The sequence below is a fragment of the Trichosurus vulpecula genome, chromosome 4 (genome assembly GCF_011100635.1).
Source record: "Trichosurus vulpecula isolate mTriVul1 chromosome 4, mTriVul1.pri, whole genome shotgun sequence".
Taxonomy (NCBI): domain Eukaryota; kingdom Metazoa; phylum Chordata; class Mammalia; order Diprotodontia; family Phalangeridae; genus Trichosurus; species Trichosurus vulpecula.
In genome coordinates, this window is record NC_050576.1 from 1,025,386 (window position 1) to 1,041,187 (window position 15,802).

The 15,802-nt window shown below is 49.4% G+C and overlaps 1 protein-coding gene across 2 annotated transcripts in view; it reads right to left on the reverse strand.

The window, feature by feature from the left end:
* AK5 (adenylate kinase 5) overlaps window positions 1-12,535 on the reverse strand; it is a 229,105-nt gene extending 216,570 nt beyond the window's left edge. The window contains exons 1-2 of one of the 2 annotated variants that reach the window (XM_036754654.1): window positions 12,142-12,535; window positions 2,308-2,494 (exon numbers count right to left, since the gene is read on the reverse strand). In XM_036754654.1, the coding sequence (XP_036610549.1) occupies window positions 2,308-2,494; window positions 12,142-12,201 (247 nt within the window). In that variant the 5' untranslated portion in view covers window positions 12,202-12,535. The remainder of the gene's footprint in view (window positions 1-2,307; window positions 2,495-12,141) is intronic. The other variant, XM_036754653.1, reaches the window with a different exon arrangement.
* Window positions 12,536-15,802: the final 3,267 nt, after the last annotated feature.

Consider the following 15,802-nt stretch of genomic DNA (forward strand, 5'->3'; position numbering starts at 1 on the left):
TAGCGTCTGATCCTCCTAAAGGAACTGGAATCAGAGTAGACACTTTTGAGGACATAACAAGATCAGAGAAGCCTGTAGGTCAAAAGTGAATAAAAGCAATCTGGGCTCTTGGATTCTTTTTTGTTTTCCTCTTTCCTGACGTAATGCTCCTTCTCTTTGGGCCCTGTGTCTGTCAGATTTCTGTCTCCTTGCTATCGGCTGTCCACCTGCAGGTGGTCGTGTAACAGGGACACCTGTTCCACACTCTCCTCATCCCCTGGACGCTGCTTCAGCCTCATTTTACTCCATCCCCACCCCCACTCAGACAGGGACAGCTCCTTTGTCCCTCTCTCAAAATCCCTTGGATGGATGGTGAGGCAGACGAAGCAAGTAGGAGGCAGGACATGAGATGTGAGATAAGATGCTGGGTGTGACCAGCCAGAGATTGAAGAAGACTAGCATTGAGGGCCCTCACCTTGGGGACTTGCCTGTGTGCTTTCTAGCTATGCTGTGTCCTGGGCTCCTCCTTGAACCACTTCTCCTGATTCCCACCCTGTGCCTAGGATTAGGCCTGCTTCCCTGGGACTGGGAGTCTAATGCCTTAATTCAAATGGGAACTCTGTGGGGCAGGGCAGAGAGCATGATTGCTGGGAGTGTCACCATCATTCCCAGGATCCTAGCTTACTCCCCACTGCTCTCCCCCTATTCCCTGGAAACTCTGCATGGAATTCATACTTTGAGCAATTGAAGGATGATACAGGCAGCCTTTCGGATGCATGGCATCCGCTGTAGCCTGATACCTCCCTCTACCTCCTCCTGGGGGTTGTGGGTCTTCTCCCTTCTTTCCCCTGCTCTGACTGTTACTAATCAGTTTTATTTGGTTCCTGCTTTTTTAAGCTCCTGGTTCACTTTGTGTCTTCTCAGCTGCAGAAATTTCACCTTTAACTCTTAGGATACCAACCTCTACCCTTGGTATCCCCGAGTGGTTTGCCTCTCTCCACCCTGGACTCAGTGGGCACCACATTCTGCACCCCCATGTTGACCACCCCTCCTCAACCTATTCTCGGCCCCTGAAATGGACTCTTCACTACTGAAGACAATGACCTCTGACCCTCCTCACTCCAAAGATTTCTCCTGCTTAGTGGTTCAGTGGGGAAGTGATGTGCTTACAAAAGGCTCCCTAAGAGTTAATATTAAGGGTTGCTTTTTCAGTACTTTGTGAGACCTCTCCTGAGTCTGAGGGCAGCCTAAGGTCTCTTCCCCTTATCTTGGAATAACATAAAACCTTCCCCTTATCCTGGACCATAAAATTCCTTGTCCCCCTCATCATCATAGGTACCCTGTCTTCCCTATCCTGTCCTTATAAAAACAAGCCCCTGTCCCTCTGTAATTGCTAGTCCTTCTTCCAGTGCTAGCCTGCTGCTTTTGTGTCAGTAAAGCTCCCCTTGGTTAGGAGAAAATCATCTAAGTGAATTCTTTCACACCTGAACCAGTTCTCCCAACTCTAAAACTCAACACAAGGGTCATCCATGGATCATCCAAGGGCCTGACCAACAATACTTGGGAAAGGATACATAATAAATGCTTATGGAAATGAATGAATGAAGATTCTCATGCCTTTGTGTTTACATCTGTACAAGCTTTAAATTCACAGTTCATATTAATAAGAATAAATCGCAGCTCAGTTTCATGAAATGTCATGTAGTATTATGTAATTGCTATTATTAGGGGTCACAGGAGGCCTCAACACGTTTCAAACAAGGAACTACGCCAGAGAAGTAGCAAGAAATAGGACAGATAGAGAAAATGGGCCGAGGGATGACCAAGAGCTGTTGCTCTCCTGGTGATGTCACAAGGGAGGCCCCCATTGCTTTAGGGGGTGGTGACCTTAGGGAAGCTCACAGACAAGAGTCGCAGGATGGATAGGCATGGACAGGTGGGGTGATCTCTATCATCCTCTACTGTGGTCTCTGGATGAGATCATCACAGAGCCATTTGAGGATGGATCCATTCGTAATGATTAAGAATGTGTAATTCATTTGGTTAGAAAGGTCTTATTTGAAACATTGAGAATAATTGACAGTTTACCCATGTGCTGTGGTTTTATAAAGTAATAAAGTCTTAGTAATATAAAATTTAATCAGAGTTGCCTGCTATTAATTTTCTATAAAGTCCAGTTATTTGGTATTCCTGTAGAAATGAGAAAAATAAAAAAAATCCGTTCCAAATCGTCCAGCCTGGATTACAAAATCCAATTAATCACATCATAGCCAAGAGACGCAGCCTGAGTTCTACATAAAGCCACCCAAGAGTTTCCATATACGTTACCGTTTCTTAAAAACGACCTTCGGGACTGTCCGCCATTGAGGGGAGGTAATGTCCTTTTCTCTTGGCCCACGAAAGTGTCCCATTTCACCTTCTCTGGTCCTCCCAGTTCCTTGACTTTTTGTAAGCAGCTCTCGAGATACTCTACTGGGTCATCAGGCTTGTAACACATCAATCCGTTTAACAGACTCTGAAAAGCAAGGACAGCGCAGACCAGGCATATCTATTAGCAACAGCCTTCATTTCAGTGGTTAGATAGAAGCTCCAATAGAAAGGAAGCTTCTCCAGGGGAGAGGCCTGCAAGTTGCACAATGCCTACCTGGCACATAGGCAGAGCTTAATAAAACTTTGCTGGTTGAATACATGGCTCTTGGAGTTGCCAATTGCTTAGTTGGGGTTTCTTTTTGTTGCTGTTGTTGCTACTGTCCGAAGAAATGAAAAGACGGGGCAGTCTCGTGTGAGTCATTAGGCTCACCCCAATCCCTGGATGAACCATTTCTCAATCCAGTATTTTATTTTATCTGTAGGTGCTTTGAGTGCCTGTCTTTTCAGCCTATTAAGCCCTTGTGTGAAGATAGCATAATAACTCAGGAGGATTTTTCAATTTGACAGAGACCTGGCTCCAGATACCAAGTTGGATCTCATAAATGGTCATTGTGGCTTGATATGTGGCAGGGAGATGCTGATAGCGCGGAGGACCATGAACCACAAACTCAAAGCTCTGCCCCGACCTTCATCGATAAAAGGTGCACTTTGGACTCACTCGCTGGGTGGGGTTGGGGTGGTGTGGGGAAGACTTATGGTTCTAGACTCATGGTCCCACGCTCCTCCGCCCCTGGAATAATCCAGGTGTCTGTCTGACAGACCCAGGCTGGGGCAGAGAACTGATCAACTGTCCTGAGAATTGTGGCCTCACTCCACTCCTGCAGTGCACTTGAGTGACCATCATAACTGACCCGCATACAGTATTTCTGAGTGTGCGAGGCATTGGCTTCTCTTTGCCTGGCAGGGGCAGGGGCAAATGAAGCATCTGTCCAGGGACACCTAGACAAGAATGACCGAAGTGGCCTCAGACTCGGGTCTCTCAGTGCTCTGCCCACCTCACTTTGTCGGCTTATGATTCTGACACCTTTGTGGTGGATGATGTAAGAGTATGTTGTAGGACGGCTGGGTGGCAAAGTGGTGAGACCACTGGACTCCAAGTCCTGAAGACATGAATTAGAATCTTGCCTCAGAAACTGTGGCCTGAGTGACTCTGTGAAAGTTTCTTCACTTCTGTCTGCCTTGGCTTCCTCACCTGTAAAATGGGGATAGCACCTACCTCCCAGGGTTGTGGAGAGGCTTTAAAGCACTGTGCACCTGAGCTCTTATTAGTGTAAAACACACATCATTTGTGCATTCCATGGAGCTGAGTAGGTTTACATTGGGATGGACATCCCCATGCATCATCACTGCTGTTCAGCAGGACACAGTATGGGGAAGAGGACAGAATTTGGAGGGAGATGGCCAGGGTTCGAATACTGGTTTTGTGACATGGAGCACATCCCTGGGATCTCTTTCAGCTTCTGTAAGAGGAGGAGTCATCTCCCAGAGGCCCCTTCCTGTCATCCTAGGACTTTAGCTGCCCCCAGAGGTCAGTGCCTGGTAGAAAGGGCACTGGCTTGGGGATGGGGCCTGGGTTCAAGTCCTTGCTCTGCTGGTGAGCATGCCCAGGATCATGCAGGATCTTCACCAGCAGAGCTTTGACCCAGGTGAACTTTAAGGTTCCCCACAGTTGGACATTGAAGAGCCCATGATCCTCTCACCTGACACTGTCCCTTTGGTCAGGAAATTTGCCTGGACTTTGTAAACAGGTATTTTTACCTTCTATTCACTTAAGTACAGAATCTTCCTTCCCTTCTCCCCATATAATATAGGCCAAGTCAGGCTCAGTTTGCAATAATATCTTTGGTTGGGAGGTGCCTTACCTAGTCCAGCCTTCTCATGATAGGCCCAGAGCAGAGACAGGATCTGCCCAAAGTGACACTGATAATAACTGGCACTAACGAATCGCAACAAATCTCCCCATTCAGGGTCTACTATTTATACCACCATTTCGTGTGTGCGGCAGTAAGAGCCCCTCGTAATGTTGTAAAGTTTTATGGAGCCGATGGCGTATGGAAATTGCTTAATTAATGCTTGTTGATGGATAATGTTGCCACTTGATTTTTCAGAAGGATGTTAGTGGGACACACCCATCCACACCACACTAGAGTGCACAGTCCCGAACACAACTGAAACTCGAACATTCCTCAAGAGCAGAGCCTGGACTTCCTTTCCTCAAACAATAGACAGACCAACTGACATGAAGCATTCATGAAGTGGCCACTGTGTGCCAGGCCAGAGTTTTGGAATGAACCTGAAGCAGCTGCTTCCTGAGATGATAAAGGTCTGCTGTCATGGCAGCAGTGGCCACCTTCCTTCCTTCATTTCAGCCAACAGCTGTTCAGAGACCATTCTGGGTAAGGCTTTGGACGAGCCATTAAGGACTCAGTGACAGCAATGAAACCATCTAATGAGATTGATCCCATCCTATCAGGTGAAACAACAGGTACCCATACAAGTGACCAGCAGCCGTGGGTGATTTCAGGGTGAGAGCAAGCAGCTGGGGGATAGAGAATGAAGAAAGTTGTCCTGAAGAGTTTTCCTTCGGGCTGAGTTTTAAAAGAGGGGAGAGAGGAGCTAAGAGGCAACTGTGAGGAGACTGGACCCTCTTGGTGTGAGGGGACACACACAGGATGAGAAAGAAGTGAGCTTGACTGGACCACAGAGTTGGGGAAAGGGGAAATCCATAGCAAGCCTAGAAGAGCAGCAGGATCAAGCCAGATGGTCAAGGACATTGAGATGACTAGCAGAGCCATCCATCTTTCACAGTTAAGAGGCCCTCAACAAAAGCTGATGGAACAAATGATGATTTCCCAACTTCCTTAGGAAAAGACATACATGAAGGGGCAGTAGAGGGGGAAGCCTGGGGTGGGGGAGAGAGAAAGACGCATGATCTCATTAGTGTGAGTCTTGCCTTTTCGTCTGACAAGGACCACCAGGAGAATGATACCTATTGTCAGGACTGGAAGACAACAATTCTTCTGACAGGTGCCAGGTGGGGACTGCCTTTAGGGTAAGTTACACTTCAGGCTTCCGGATGCCCATGGATCCCCACCTGCAGCAACCATCTGCCAGTGCCCTGGGACAAGCCCCATTAGCTGCTTTGGCTATGAACACCAGGAGATGCTTATATGTGCGCGTATGTGTATATATGTGGGCGTGCACTCATACACATACATATGACTTGGTCTTGGAAGATCCAAATCACTTGTTTATCTTCCCCAGGGGTTCTTAACTTAAGGTCTGACAACTTTTTTTTTTTAATGAATACATATACTACTTAACCTTGTTTGCCTCAATTTCCCTATCTGTAAAATTAGGTAGAGAAGGAAATGGCAAACCACTCCAGTATCTTTGCCAAGAAAACCCCAAATGGGGTGACTGAAGAGTTGTGGACAGGACCGAAATGACTGCACGCAATAACAAAATATATCCAGATAACTGTATTTCAATGTCACTGGTTTCCATTGCAATCCTATGTGTTTTCTTTTCTTCGTCTATAAACATTATTCCCACGTGGGGTCCATAGGCTTATGTCCAGAAACAGGTAAGAGCTCCTCATCTACACCATTCAAATTATTTGCCAAATCTCTACTAGGAGATACACACAAAGTATGGCTCTCTAAAGGATAAAATATCACATAAAAATCAAGGAAGAATGCAAGGAAAAGGCAGCATTTCATCTTGTGGCAGTGTGGGAAAAGGGCTGAGATGTCAGTTCAAATCCTGCCTCCTGGGATCTTGGCAAGGCATGCTCTGTCTCTGCCTCAGGTTCCTTATCAGTACAATGAAGACAGGTAGCTATGCTCTAAGATATTTTGCAGCCCCAAATCTATGATAGGCTGTTCTAAAACTACAGAGACATTTCAAGATGAGACCTATCAAATACAGCCTGTAGAAGGCATTTGGGGTAGAATATTGGACTGAATCACTAGCTAAGGTGCCTAAGAGGCCCGGAACTTCCGGTACAGCTGCGGGGACTCACCTGACTCTCTCTCCCCAAAGTTACTAGCTGTCTCTTAATTGCCCATCCAAGGCCTTTCCTTGATCCCCAGCCTAAAGTTCTTGGCACCCTTTGACACATACCCTCTTCTCCCTGATGGTCCCTTCTCTCTGGGCTCGTGACACTGCTTTGTCTTGGTTCTCCTCTACCTGTCTGACCACTCCTTTCAGTCTCCTTGGCCAGATCTTCTTCCAGGTCCCGCCTCTAACCTTGGAGGTCCCCCTGGCCCGAGCTCTCTGCCCCCTCCATGCTAAGGCTCATCAGCTCCCAAAGGTCCAAACATTATCTCTATGCAGATGACTCTCAGATTCTCCCGGTCCAGCCCCAGGGTCTCCTAATCTCCAATCTCACATCTCCAGCTGCCTTTAGCTATTGCACACTCAACACATCCCAAACTGAACTCGTTATCTTCCCTCTCAAACTCTCCCTCCTTCCAGCCTTCCATCCATGACTATCAAAGTCACCGCCATCCTCCTAGTCCCTCAGACTCTCCACCTGGGAGTCATCTTGATGCTTCCCAATCTCTGACATAATAATCTGTAGCCAGAATGGACTTTGTTTTCTTTGAATGACTCAGCTCGCCTTGTTGAGCTTCCCTGGATGCTGGGGCTTGCTCTTCCGGGGCAGGACCAGAGCTTCCTGCGTGATGAGTCATGGGGCTGGCTGAGGGAGGTGTGTTAACGTGGTCTACGCTAGGGGGAGGGGCCAAGTCAAGAACCAATCGGCCCTGGTTGTTCAAGCGGCACTAGATGATGTCAAAAACTCTATAAGAGGGGAGAGGACAGCTTGAAGATCCTCCTTTCCTTTTCCGGTTGGAGCCAGAGACGCCTACAGCCGAAGCTGAGCTGCCCGTAGCAGAGCTGACTAGAGGCTAGTGGGTAATCTTCTTACCGTAGAGGGGAAGCATGTATACGATTTTGCCTTATACCATCTCGCTTCTCTGTGGCCTCCTGGTTACCCTTGTGAGGCGGACTTATTGGGCCTGGAAGCTTTTGATGAAAATATCAAAATGGGGACACTGGTTTGTGGGCTTGTTATTGTGGAGTGTAAATACATGCTTTAGTTCTCCTGCCTTCTGCCTAGAGAATTCCTTATATCTTGCGGTTCCGGACCTTTTAGGCACATATGAGATTCTCTTTGAAATCATAAATTCTGCCTTCCTAATATATCATCCCCCTCCCCATAGCCAAGAGGTCACCGAAGACTGCTGATTTCCCCTCTGTGCCATCTCTGGAATACGCCCCCTTTTCTCCTCCGATGCTGCCCCCATCCTGGTGCAGACCCCTATCTCCACATGCCTGGACTACTGCAATGGCCGCTAGGGGGTGGGGGTGGGGTGGTGTCTGCCTGCCTCAGTCTCTTGACACTCCGGTCCATTCAGCTACCAAAGTGATCTTCCTAAAGCATCCCTATGGCCCCCAGGAATGAACACAAAATTCTCTGTTTCAGGTCTAACCCTTTGATAACCTGGCCCCCTCCTCCCTCTCTAGGCTTCTTATACCTGGCTCACCCCCACACACTCTTGGATCTAGTGCCTCAGGCCTCCTGGCTGTTTGTTTTGTATGTAAGGTGCCCCATTTCCAGACTCCAGACGTTCCAGTGACATCCCTCATGTCTGGTACTTCCTCCTTCCTCCCCTGTGCCTCCTGGACCTCCCAGCTTCCTTCAAGGGCCAGCTAAAAGCCCATCTTCCAGAAGAGGCCTTCCTCGACACCTCTGAATACTAATGTCTCTCCTCAGGTGATTATTGCCAACTTATCATACGTGTATATACACACACATACATGCATCTACATGTATGTGTGTGTTTATGTATGTATATATGTATCTTTCTCTCTATGGCTTGTCTGTATCTAATTGTTTACACGTTGTGGCCCCCATTAGACCGTGAGCTACTTGAGGGCAGGAACTGTCTTTTGCCCTTCTTTGTTATCTCCAGTGCTTAGCACAATGCCTAGCACATAGTAGGTGCTTAATAAATGCTTGTTGACTGCCAGACGAAATCAAAACTAAATTCGGTTTTCTGAAGTGAAGAAAGTACATTTCTAAAATGTTGGCTGCATTATCCCCACCTCCACCTCCCAAGAATAGAAGCCTGCCATTGTAACCCCTCCCAATTGGTTTCCCTGCCTCGGACCCACCCCCCCCCCCCCCCCCCCCCCCCCCCGCCCCACCCCATCCAAACTCCACACAGCTGCTTCGTGCTTTCCCCCACCAGTCTGGAAAGCCAGAGAACCTCATCTCAGAGGAACGGTTTTTGTTTGCATAAAATGTGATATGTAGTATTGGAAAGGAAGCAAGTTATTGATAAAGCTCAAACATCCAAGGCAAAGAACCCTTGACCTAAGAGAGATCCCTAAGCCCACCCGAGTCTCAATATGAGACTCCTCGCAGACTAAACTCTGGGGCTGTCTCCTTCCCCAGCAGCAATATCTGGTCCTCTTCTGTGCATTTAGAAACAACTTGTGCAAAGTGCCTTGTGCCCTGAAAGCTCCGGATCCATGGTAGCTGTTGGCAGCCGAGCCTTTTCGCTCGAGTTCAGCATCGCCCTCTCTCCGGCACTCTGTGGTTCTGACCTTCCCAGGCTCTTTCATCTCTGGGCCTGCCCTTCTCCTGTGATCACCCCTTTCCCCCTTAGAATGCCTCATCCCGTCCAGACTTGGTGCCCCACCTCCAGATCACCTTGTCTCTATTCCGCAAGTGCTTATGGATGTAGATTACTATCTCTCTGGGTACAATAGAACCACCTTGAGGGCAGGAGAGAACAAGCAGTCACTTGGCACCTCCGGGGTCAGGGAATCTAGCACTGACCACTTTTGAAACAAAACAAATATCATTTCATTGCCCTGGGACACAGTAGGTGCTTAATAAATGTTTGTTCACTGATCTACTACCCTATTTGTTGGCTTACATTATCGGAGGGCAGTTCTGCAGTTCTGTGTATTGGTGTATTGGGACTGAGAACCTTCCTTCCAGCATTGACTCTGTGACTTATTATCTGTAGGACCTGGCTAGGTCACTGGACCCCTGGGGGCCTCGGTTTCTAGATGTGTATAATGAGAGGCTTGCACTAGTGATCTCTGGTAGCATAGAATTAGAACCTAAGGGCCCTTAAAGTTTATCTAGTCCAGCTCCCTCATGGTATAGATGAGAAAATGGAAACCCAGGGAAGTCCAGTGACTTAGCCAAGGCCCCTCAGGCAGGCAGTGGCAGAGCAAGGATTTGAACCAGACCCACTTTGCATTGTACCACTTCCTTTAAAGTTCCTTTCAGGGAACTATGATTTGTGGGGAGCCCCTGAAGATTCAGTGGAATATAGTCAGACTTGTGCTTTAGAAAAGTTATTTCCACAGCTGTGCCGAAGATGAGCTGGAGGGGGAGAAAGTGGAGCCAAGGAGACCAACGAGAAGGTTGTTATAATCCCAGCAAGAGGTGGCCAGACTCTGAACTCAAGTGGTGACCATCCTCTGGAATGGAGGAGGAAATGGGTAGGATACATACTGGGAAGGTAGAATTAACAAGCCCAGGGTGGTCGGCTCCCCCTCCTTGGAGGCCTCCAAGCAGTATACAACCACTCCCAGTATATCAGAGATTCCTTTCACACATGAGCTGGACTACGTGGCTCCTAAACCCCCTTTTCACTCCAAAATGCTGTGACTCTGCAACCAACTTACTGGCTATAGGAGGAGTGAAGGAGAAGAAAGAACTGATTTCTAAGGTTTCCAGCCCAGCTGACCAGCAGCATGGTGGTGTTTCATTCTTTGGACTTGCATCCCTTGTGCCCAGCACAGCCTCTGGCAGACGGTAGATTCTTAATAAACATTTGTTACTGGATTTATTGGCTGATCGCATGCTTCAGGGGAAGTCAGGCAGACTAAGGTTCAAATTCATTCTCTGTAGGACCCCTGGACAAGTGACTTAACTCCTGTGCGCCTCAGACAGTTCCCTAGGACTTAGCAGCTGAAAGACAGATTTCCTGGGCTTGGTGGAGCTCTCCATTCTGAGAAGTTCATAGACCCTTCAAAGTATCATGATGTTCCACTTTCTAGACATTTCTGCCCCATTTTATAAATCTGGTGGTCAGATTTAAGAAAGCATTCATTTACAAGTAACCTAGTAGTCTTAACTATTTTAAGTTTAAAATATGTTTGTTAGTTTGTTATACTGATTAATCATCTTTCAGAACATTAGCACCTAGTCACCCCTCCTCGATGACTAACCCTAATTCCAACTCCAGCTGAGAAGTTGTCAGTTCTATGCAACAGGCTTCCTTCCATTTCTACCCAAGCAAAACCACACAGACTTTAGGAATGATCAGCCAGCATGACTTCGGAATAATTTTATTTCCACTATGGAGAAAAAGGTGTGTGTGTGTGTGTGTGTGTGTGTGTGTGTGTGTGTGTGTGTGTGTGTACCCCAGAAGAAGCAAACTGATCTCTGATGGGAGTTACCAGAGCCCTCCCCTTTCAGAGGACCTCCATGGATTTTGTAGGGATCTTGTAGGGACCTAATTATTTATGTGTTGCCCCCTTCCCCCATCAGATTGTAAACTCCTTGAGGGCAAGCACTGCTTTTGGCCTTCTTGGTAAGTGTTTAATACAATGCTCTTGCCTGAAGAGGAGCTGACAGATGCCCCTCTTCCTCCAAGTCCTCCTCTGTCTGTCTTTCTGTCTCTCCCTCTCTGTCTCCCGACTCTCTTCTCTTCTCTTTCTCAATGTTTCCTCTCTCACCTCTGGTATAGAAAATGCTGTTATTCGAATTGAACACAGAGCAACAGGAGTGGAAAATAATACAATTCCTCTTCTCTCTGGATAGACTGAATGAGAGGAGGCACTGCAGAAGGCAGGGAGCTCCGGCAGGAGAAATCAGCTGCCTCTGAAGGCTAATAGGAAACGTGCTCAGGAGTTCATTCACCAAAAGCGCAGGAGAGAGCGAGCAGGCGCCTGCCTGTCACCTGAAAGGCCCCCGCCCCTGGCACTGGAGGGACCAGAAGATTGAAAGGGCAGCTAAGGCTCCTCTCCCCCTTCCGAGCCTCCCCTCCTCCCCCAGCAAATATATCAAAGTGGGCGGCTGCCTCCTTCTGTCCCTCTCTCCGCCTCTATTCCTCCGATGACTATTTATGACAATTTCTCCCTGGCCAGCCTAGAACTCTACTCCCAGCCCTCCAGTTTATATGCCCAAAGTCAACGTGTGATTAAGTGTGTGCATGTGCGTGTGTGTGTTCTAAGCAATGATCCACCTTCCTCCCCACTTCCTCGCCCAGACAAATGGCCCAGGCCCCTGCCTGCTGGGCAGTGACCAGATCCACGTGAGGTGGGGATGGGGCTTCTACCGGAGGAAGGCAGGGGCAAACCTGGATCTGGAGATGAAACTTGGTCTGCAGAATGAAGGTTCCCAGCACACCCCTCGGGCAGGAAGAGGAGCTAAGCCGTCCGGAGCTGGAGGCAGGCGTGGGGGGTGGGGTTGGGAGGGTAGGATGTTGTGCCTCTGGGAAGCCATCCCCAGCATTGCCGTGGGAACTGGCGACGACCACCTACCCCCAGCCGTGAACCTGAGCTAGTGCTGGGAAACTGCTCAGTCCAGCCCAGCCCAGCTCGTGCGCGCGCGCGTACACACACACACACACACACACACACACACACTCACTCATACTCATCATAGGTTCTCATCTCCCTGTCCCAGTTCCTTACCTCAAAAAGCTGGGGGATCTCCCTCCGGGCCAGATAATCCTTGGCTTCGTTGGTGTTCATGCTCCGTCTCCGAGAAGCAAGCAGCAGCTCTCCGGGTGCCTGCAGGGGGCTTGGCTGCTTTGCCGCCGGGGAGGCGGGATGAGGATGGGGATGGGAATGAGAATGGAAAGATTGAGGCTAGTGCGCTAGGTCCTCGCCGCCGCTGCCTCAGAGGGGAGAAAACGCGTCCCCTCTCTCTCCCTCTCTCTTTCTCCCTATCCTTTCCTTTCCTCTCTCCCTTCTTTTCTCTCTCTCTCTCCTTCTCTCCCCCTCCTCCCTGGAGCGCCCTATCTCACCAGAAAATCCACACTCAATCTCTCTAGAGCTTCCTGGGGCCGGGCTCTCCTTTCCCTGCGCTCCTCCCTCCTCACCTCCCTCCTGTCTCCTCCTTCGTCTCTCCTCCCACCTCTTCTTTCTCCACTCCTCCCTCCTCTCCTCTCCTCTCCTCTCTTCTCCTCTCTTCCCTCTCCCGCTCCTGGGTCTGCAGGAGCTCGGTCCGTGGTCTTCCCCTAACTGCCCCAGGCGCCCCCGCGCTCTGCGCTCCCTCCCTCCAGGTTCCCTAGGCTGGAGCCTCTGGGAGCTGCGGGAGAGCTCTGTCCGCGCTGCGGTGGCTTCCCCAATCCCTGGCAGCTACTCTCGTTGGGGAGAAGCGGGGCAGAGGGGAGGCGAGGAAGAAGCAGAGGGGAGGGCTGGCAGAGACAAATGTGAGACAGGGATGTCAGAGACAGAGAGAGCACCCAGCTCGCCACCTCAGCCGCGGCTGGCTCCTGGGTCGCTTTGTCGCTACCACCACCTCCCCAAACTCCTGCCTGCTGCGGGAAGCCAGTCACGCTGTGCAGACAACCCCAAACTGGCTGCCAGCGGAGTGCGGGGGTGGAGGAGCGGAGAAGAAGAGGGGGGGAGGAAAGGAAGGCTTCAGTCACACCCTCCTCTGGGGAACCGCTGCCAAAGGGTGGACCCTTTCTGGGCACTGCAGTCCGGGGGGGGGGGGGAGGGGGTCCTGACCCAGGACCTGGCGTGCCAAAAAAGGAAACTAAGTCAAACGCTGCGCCCTGCCCTCTCCCTTGTCCAGCCCAAGCCCCCAGAACCTGCCGCTCCCCGAGTCTGCTCTCTAGACCCACTCCCTGCTCAGCCATGCTCGGGGTCTAAGTGGAGTGTCCCTTGGTTCTTGGGACTGATTAGCTCTTCCTCAAGGGATTTTCGGGTTTCCCAGGAGAGGTTAGGGCAGGGAATCCAGCGGATCCCAAGAGCCTGCCTGCCGTTAGCTAGCTTTTTTTTTTTTTTTTTTTTTGTGACCTGTATTTTTTAAGGATCTGCGGCTCTCACAGCAAGTCATTATCACAAAGGAAGGCCCTGGATTCCTGATCCGCAGTATTGGGAAGAAAACTCTCTAGCCGGGTCCGGAGAAATGGTAATGACGTCAGAGAGAGCTGTTGGAAATGGTTTAAAATGGAAGAATTTGGGAGGAGTGAAAGCGGGGCGAGGGGAGGACAGGGCTTAATCAGGCCTGTCAAGATGCAGAGCGGGGGTGGCGTGGGCGGGGAGGGGGCCGGGGTGAGGGGTGGTGCGGGTGCAGGTACGCCTAAGCAATGTGGTCCAGTCTTCGCTGAGCATCTGGCTACAATCCCGATTGGGAGTGTGGGGTGCTACTGTTTCCAGATCTCTAGGAGTCTCTTGTAGTAGTGACCCTGAGCTATTCACCCCAAGTGGGGAAAATGACTTCCTTTCATCAGCCTATACTGAACTTTCCCAAGGTCTCTAAGCGGAGGTGTGCAGGAGTAGGGTGAGTTAGATATGTAGATATGGCTGTGCATATGGGGGAGGGGGAAGTGGAGTGGTGAATGGCAGAGATATCCGAAAATAACCCCCCCATCTGCCGCCACCCCGCAGCTATCTCTCCATTCCAGCCCTGATCCCCCCCTAGAGCTTCTGGCCCATGCTCATCCCCATTCCTGTCTCGGAAACAGCAACTATCCTCTCTTCCCTAATTACAGCTCAGGCTTTTCTACCTGGGAAGAGAGAGCCCGCAAGGATTAATTAGCTGGAACTGGCCAAGCCGAGAAGCGGCTTTCTGGACCCTTCTGAATCTGCGAGTCAGCTGATGGTTTGAGATGGAGCGAATGCTGTTTCTGGGCCATTGGGATGGAGTGAGTCTCAGAGAGCGGGCCTTGTCCAGTCTCTGGCCTCGAGCTCTTGCGCTGATTAACTTTAGGAGAGGTCAGCCATTTTGGAGAACTTGGGATTCGGCTGGCATTTGGTTAAGTGATTGCTATGTATCAGGCACTGTATCAGGCACCAAGGGATACAAAGAAACGAGTAAACTTTTCCTTCTCTCAAGGAACTTACCCCCGACCTGGGTGGGGATGGAGATGGCTGACAGCCCTTAGGTGGCATAGTAGAAAGACACCTGACTCTGGAGCCAGAGGACACGAGTTCAAATTTCACTTCTGACACTAACTATGTGTGTGTCCTTGGACAAATCACTTAAACCTAATAGGCTTAGGTTTCCTTATCTATAACATGAGGGGTCTTTGAGCTATTGGCCTTTGAGGTAGCTTCCAACTTTAGATCTCTGGGGGAGGGGAAGGGAGCAAGCATTTAATAATGATACACTTAAAAGTGGGTTGTGCTTTTTTTTTTTTGGAAAGCTGGTTGTTAAACATTTACCAGCGTACTACTACTTCCCTTTTCAATAAGCATCCCCATCATTTAAGTCTTCTTCTAATCCTTCGTGTCCATGTCCATGTGACCCTGGGCTGTTAAAGGCAATGCCAGTGGGTCCTCCCGTTCTGTGAGGGTTTCAGGTAAAATGACCATGTAAAATACTTTGTTTTCTTGGAACCAGCTGAGTTGAAGAGGCTTCTCAACTGTATCTAATCCAACCCTACCATTTCACAGATGAAGGCACTCAGGCATAGAGAAGTCAGGGTCCCAGGGTCTTACAGCTAGGAAATGCCTCAGGCAGGTCTCTACCCATGTAGGTCTTCCAGTCTCCATCCGAGCCACCATGCTGCCTCTCTCCGTACTATACTGCCTTTCTCTAAAGGACAACCCATCCACGGAAAAGAGAAGTATGTATTGTGTCAGGTGCTCTGCTGAGGACAGTTTTTATCTCATTCCATCCTCTGGTCTACAAGGTGGTCATTGTTTGATATCGGCCGGTGTCGAGGGACGGCTCCTTCCGTTCTGTGAATCATTCTCATTGATAGGAAGTTCCTTCCTTACCTCAAGCTTAAGTATAGCTCTCTGCAACTCTCTGGTTCAATCCAACAACATTTTAAAGCACCTGCGCTATACAAAGAAATCTGCTAGTCACCGAGGACCCAAAGACCACAAAGAAGCTACTTGTCCTCGGTGAGAGTGCATTCTGCTGGGGAGATACATGTGTACAAATAAGAATAAAGGCTGTCTAGAGGGAGAAAGCATGAACCTTTAAGTACTAAAAGAATTTCAGGGTATTCTTAAGCCTGTGAAAGAATGCTCCCAATTTCTAATAATTAGAGAAATGCAAATCAAAACAATCCTGAAGTTTCCCCTGACCCCCAGTGTACTAGCAAAGGCGGGAATGGTTGATGTTAGAGGGATTGTGAGAAGAGGCACACAAGTGCATTGTTGGTGGAGC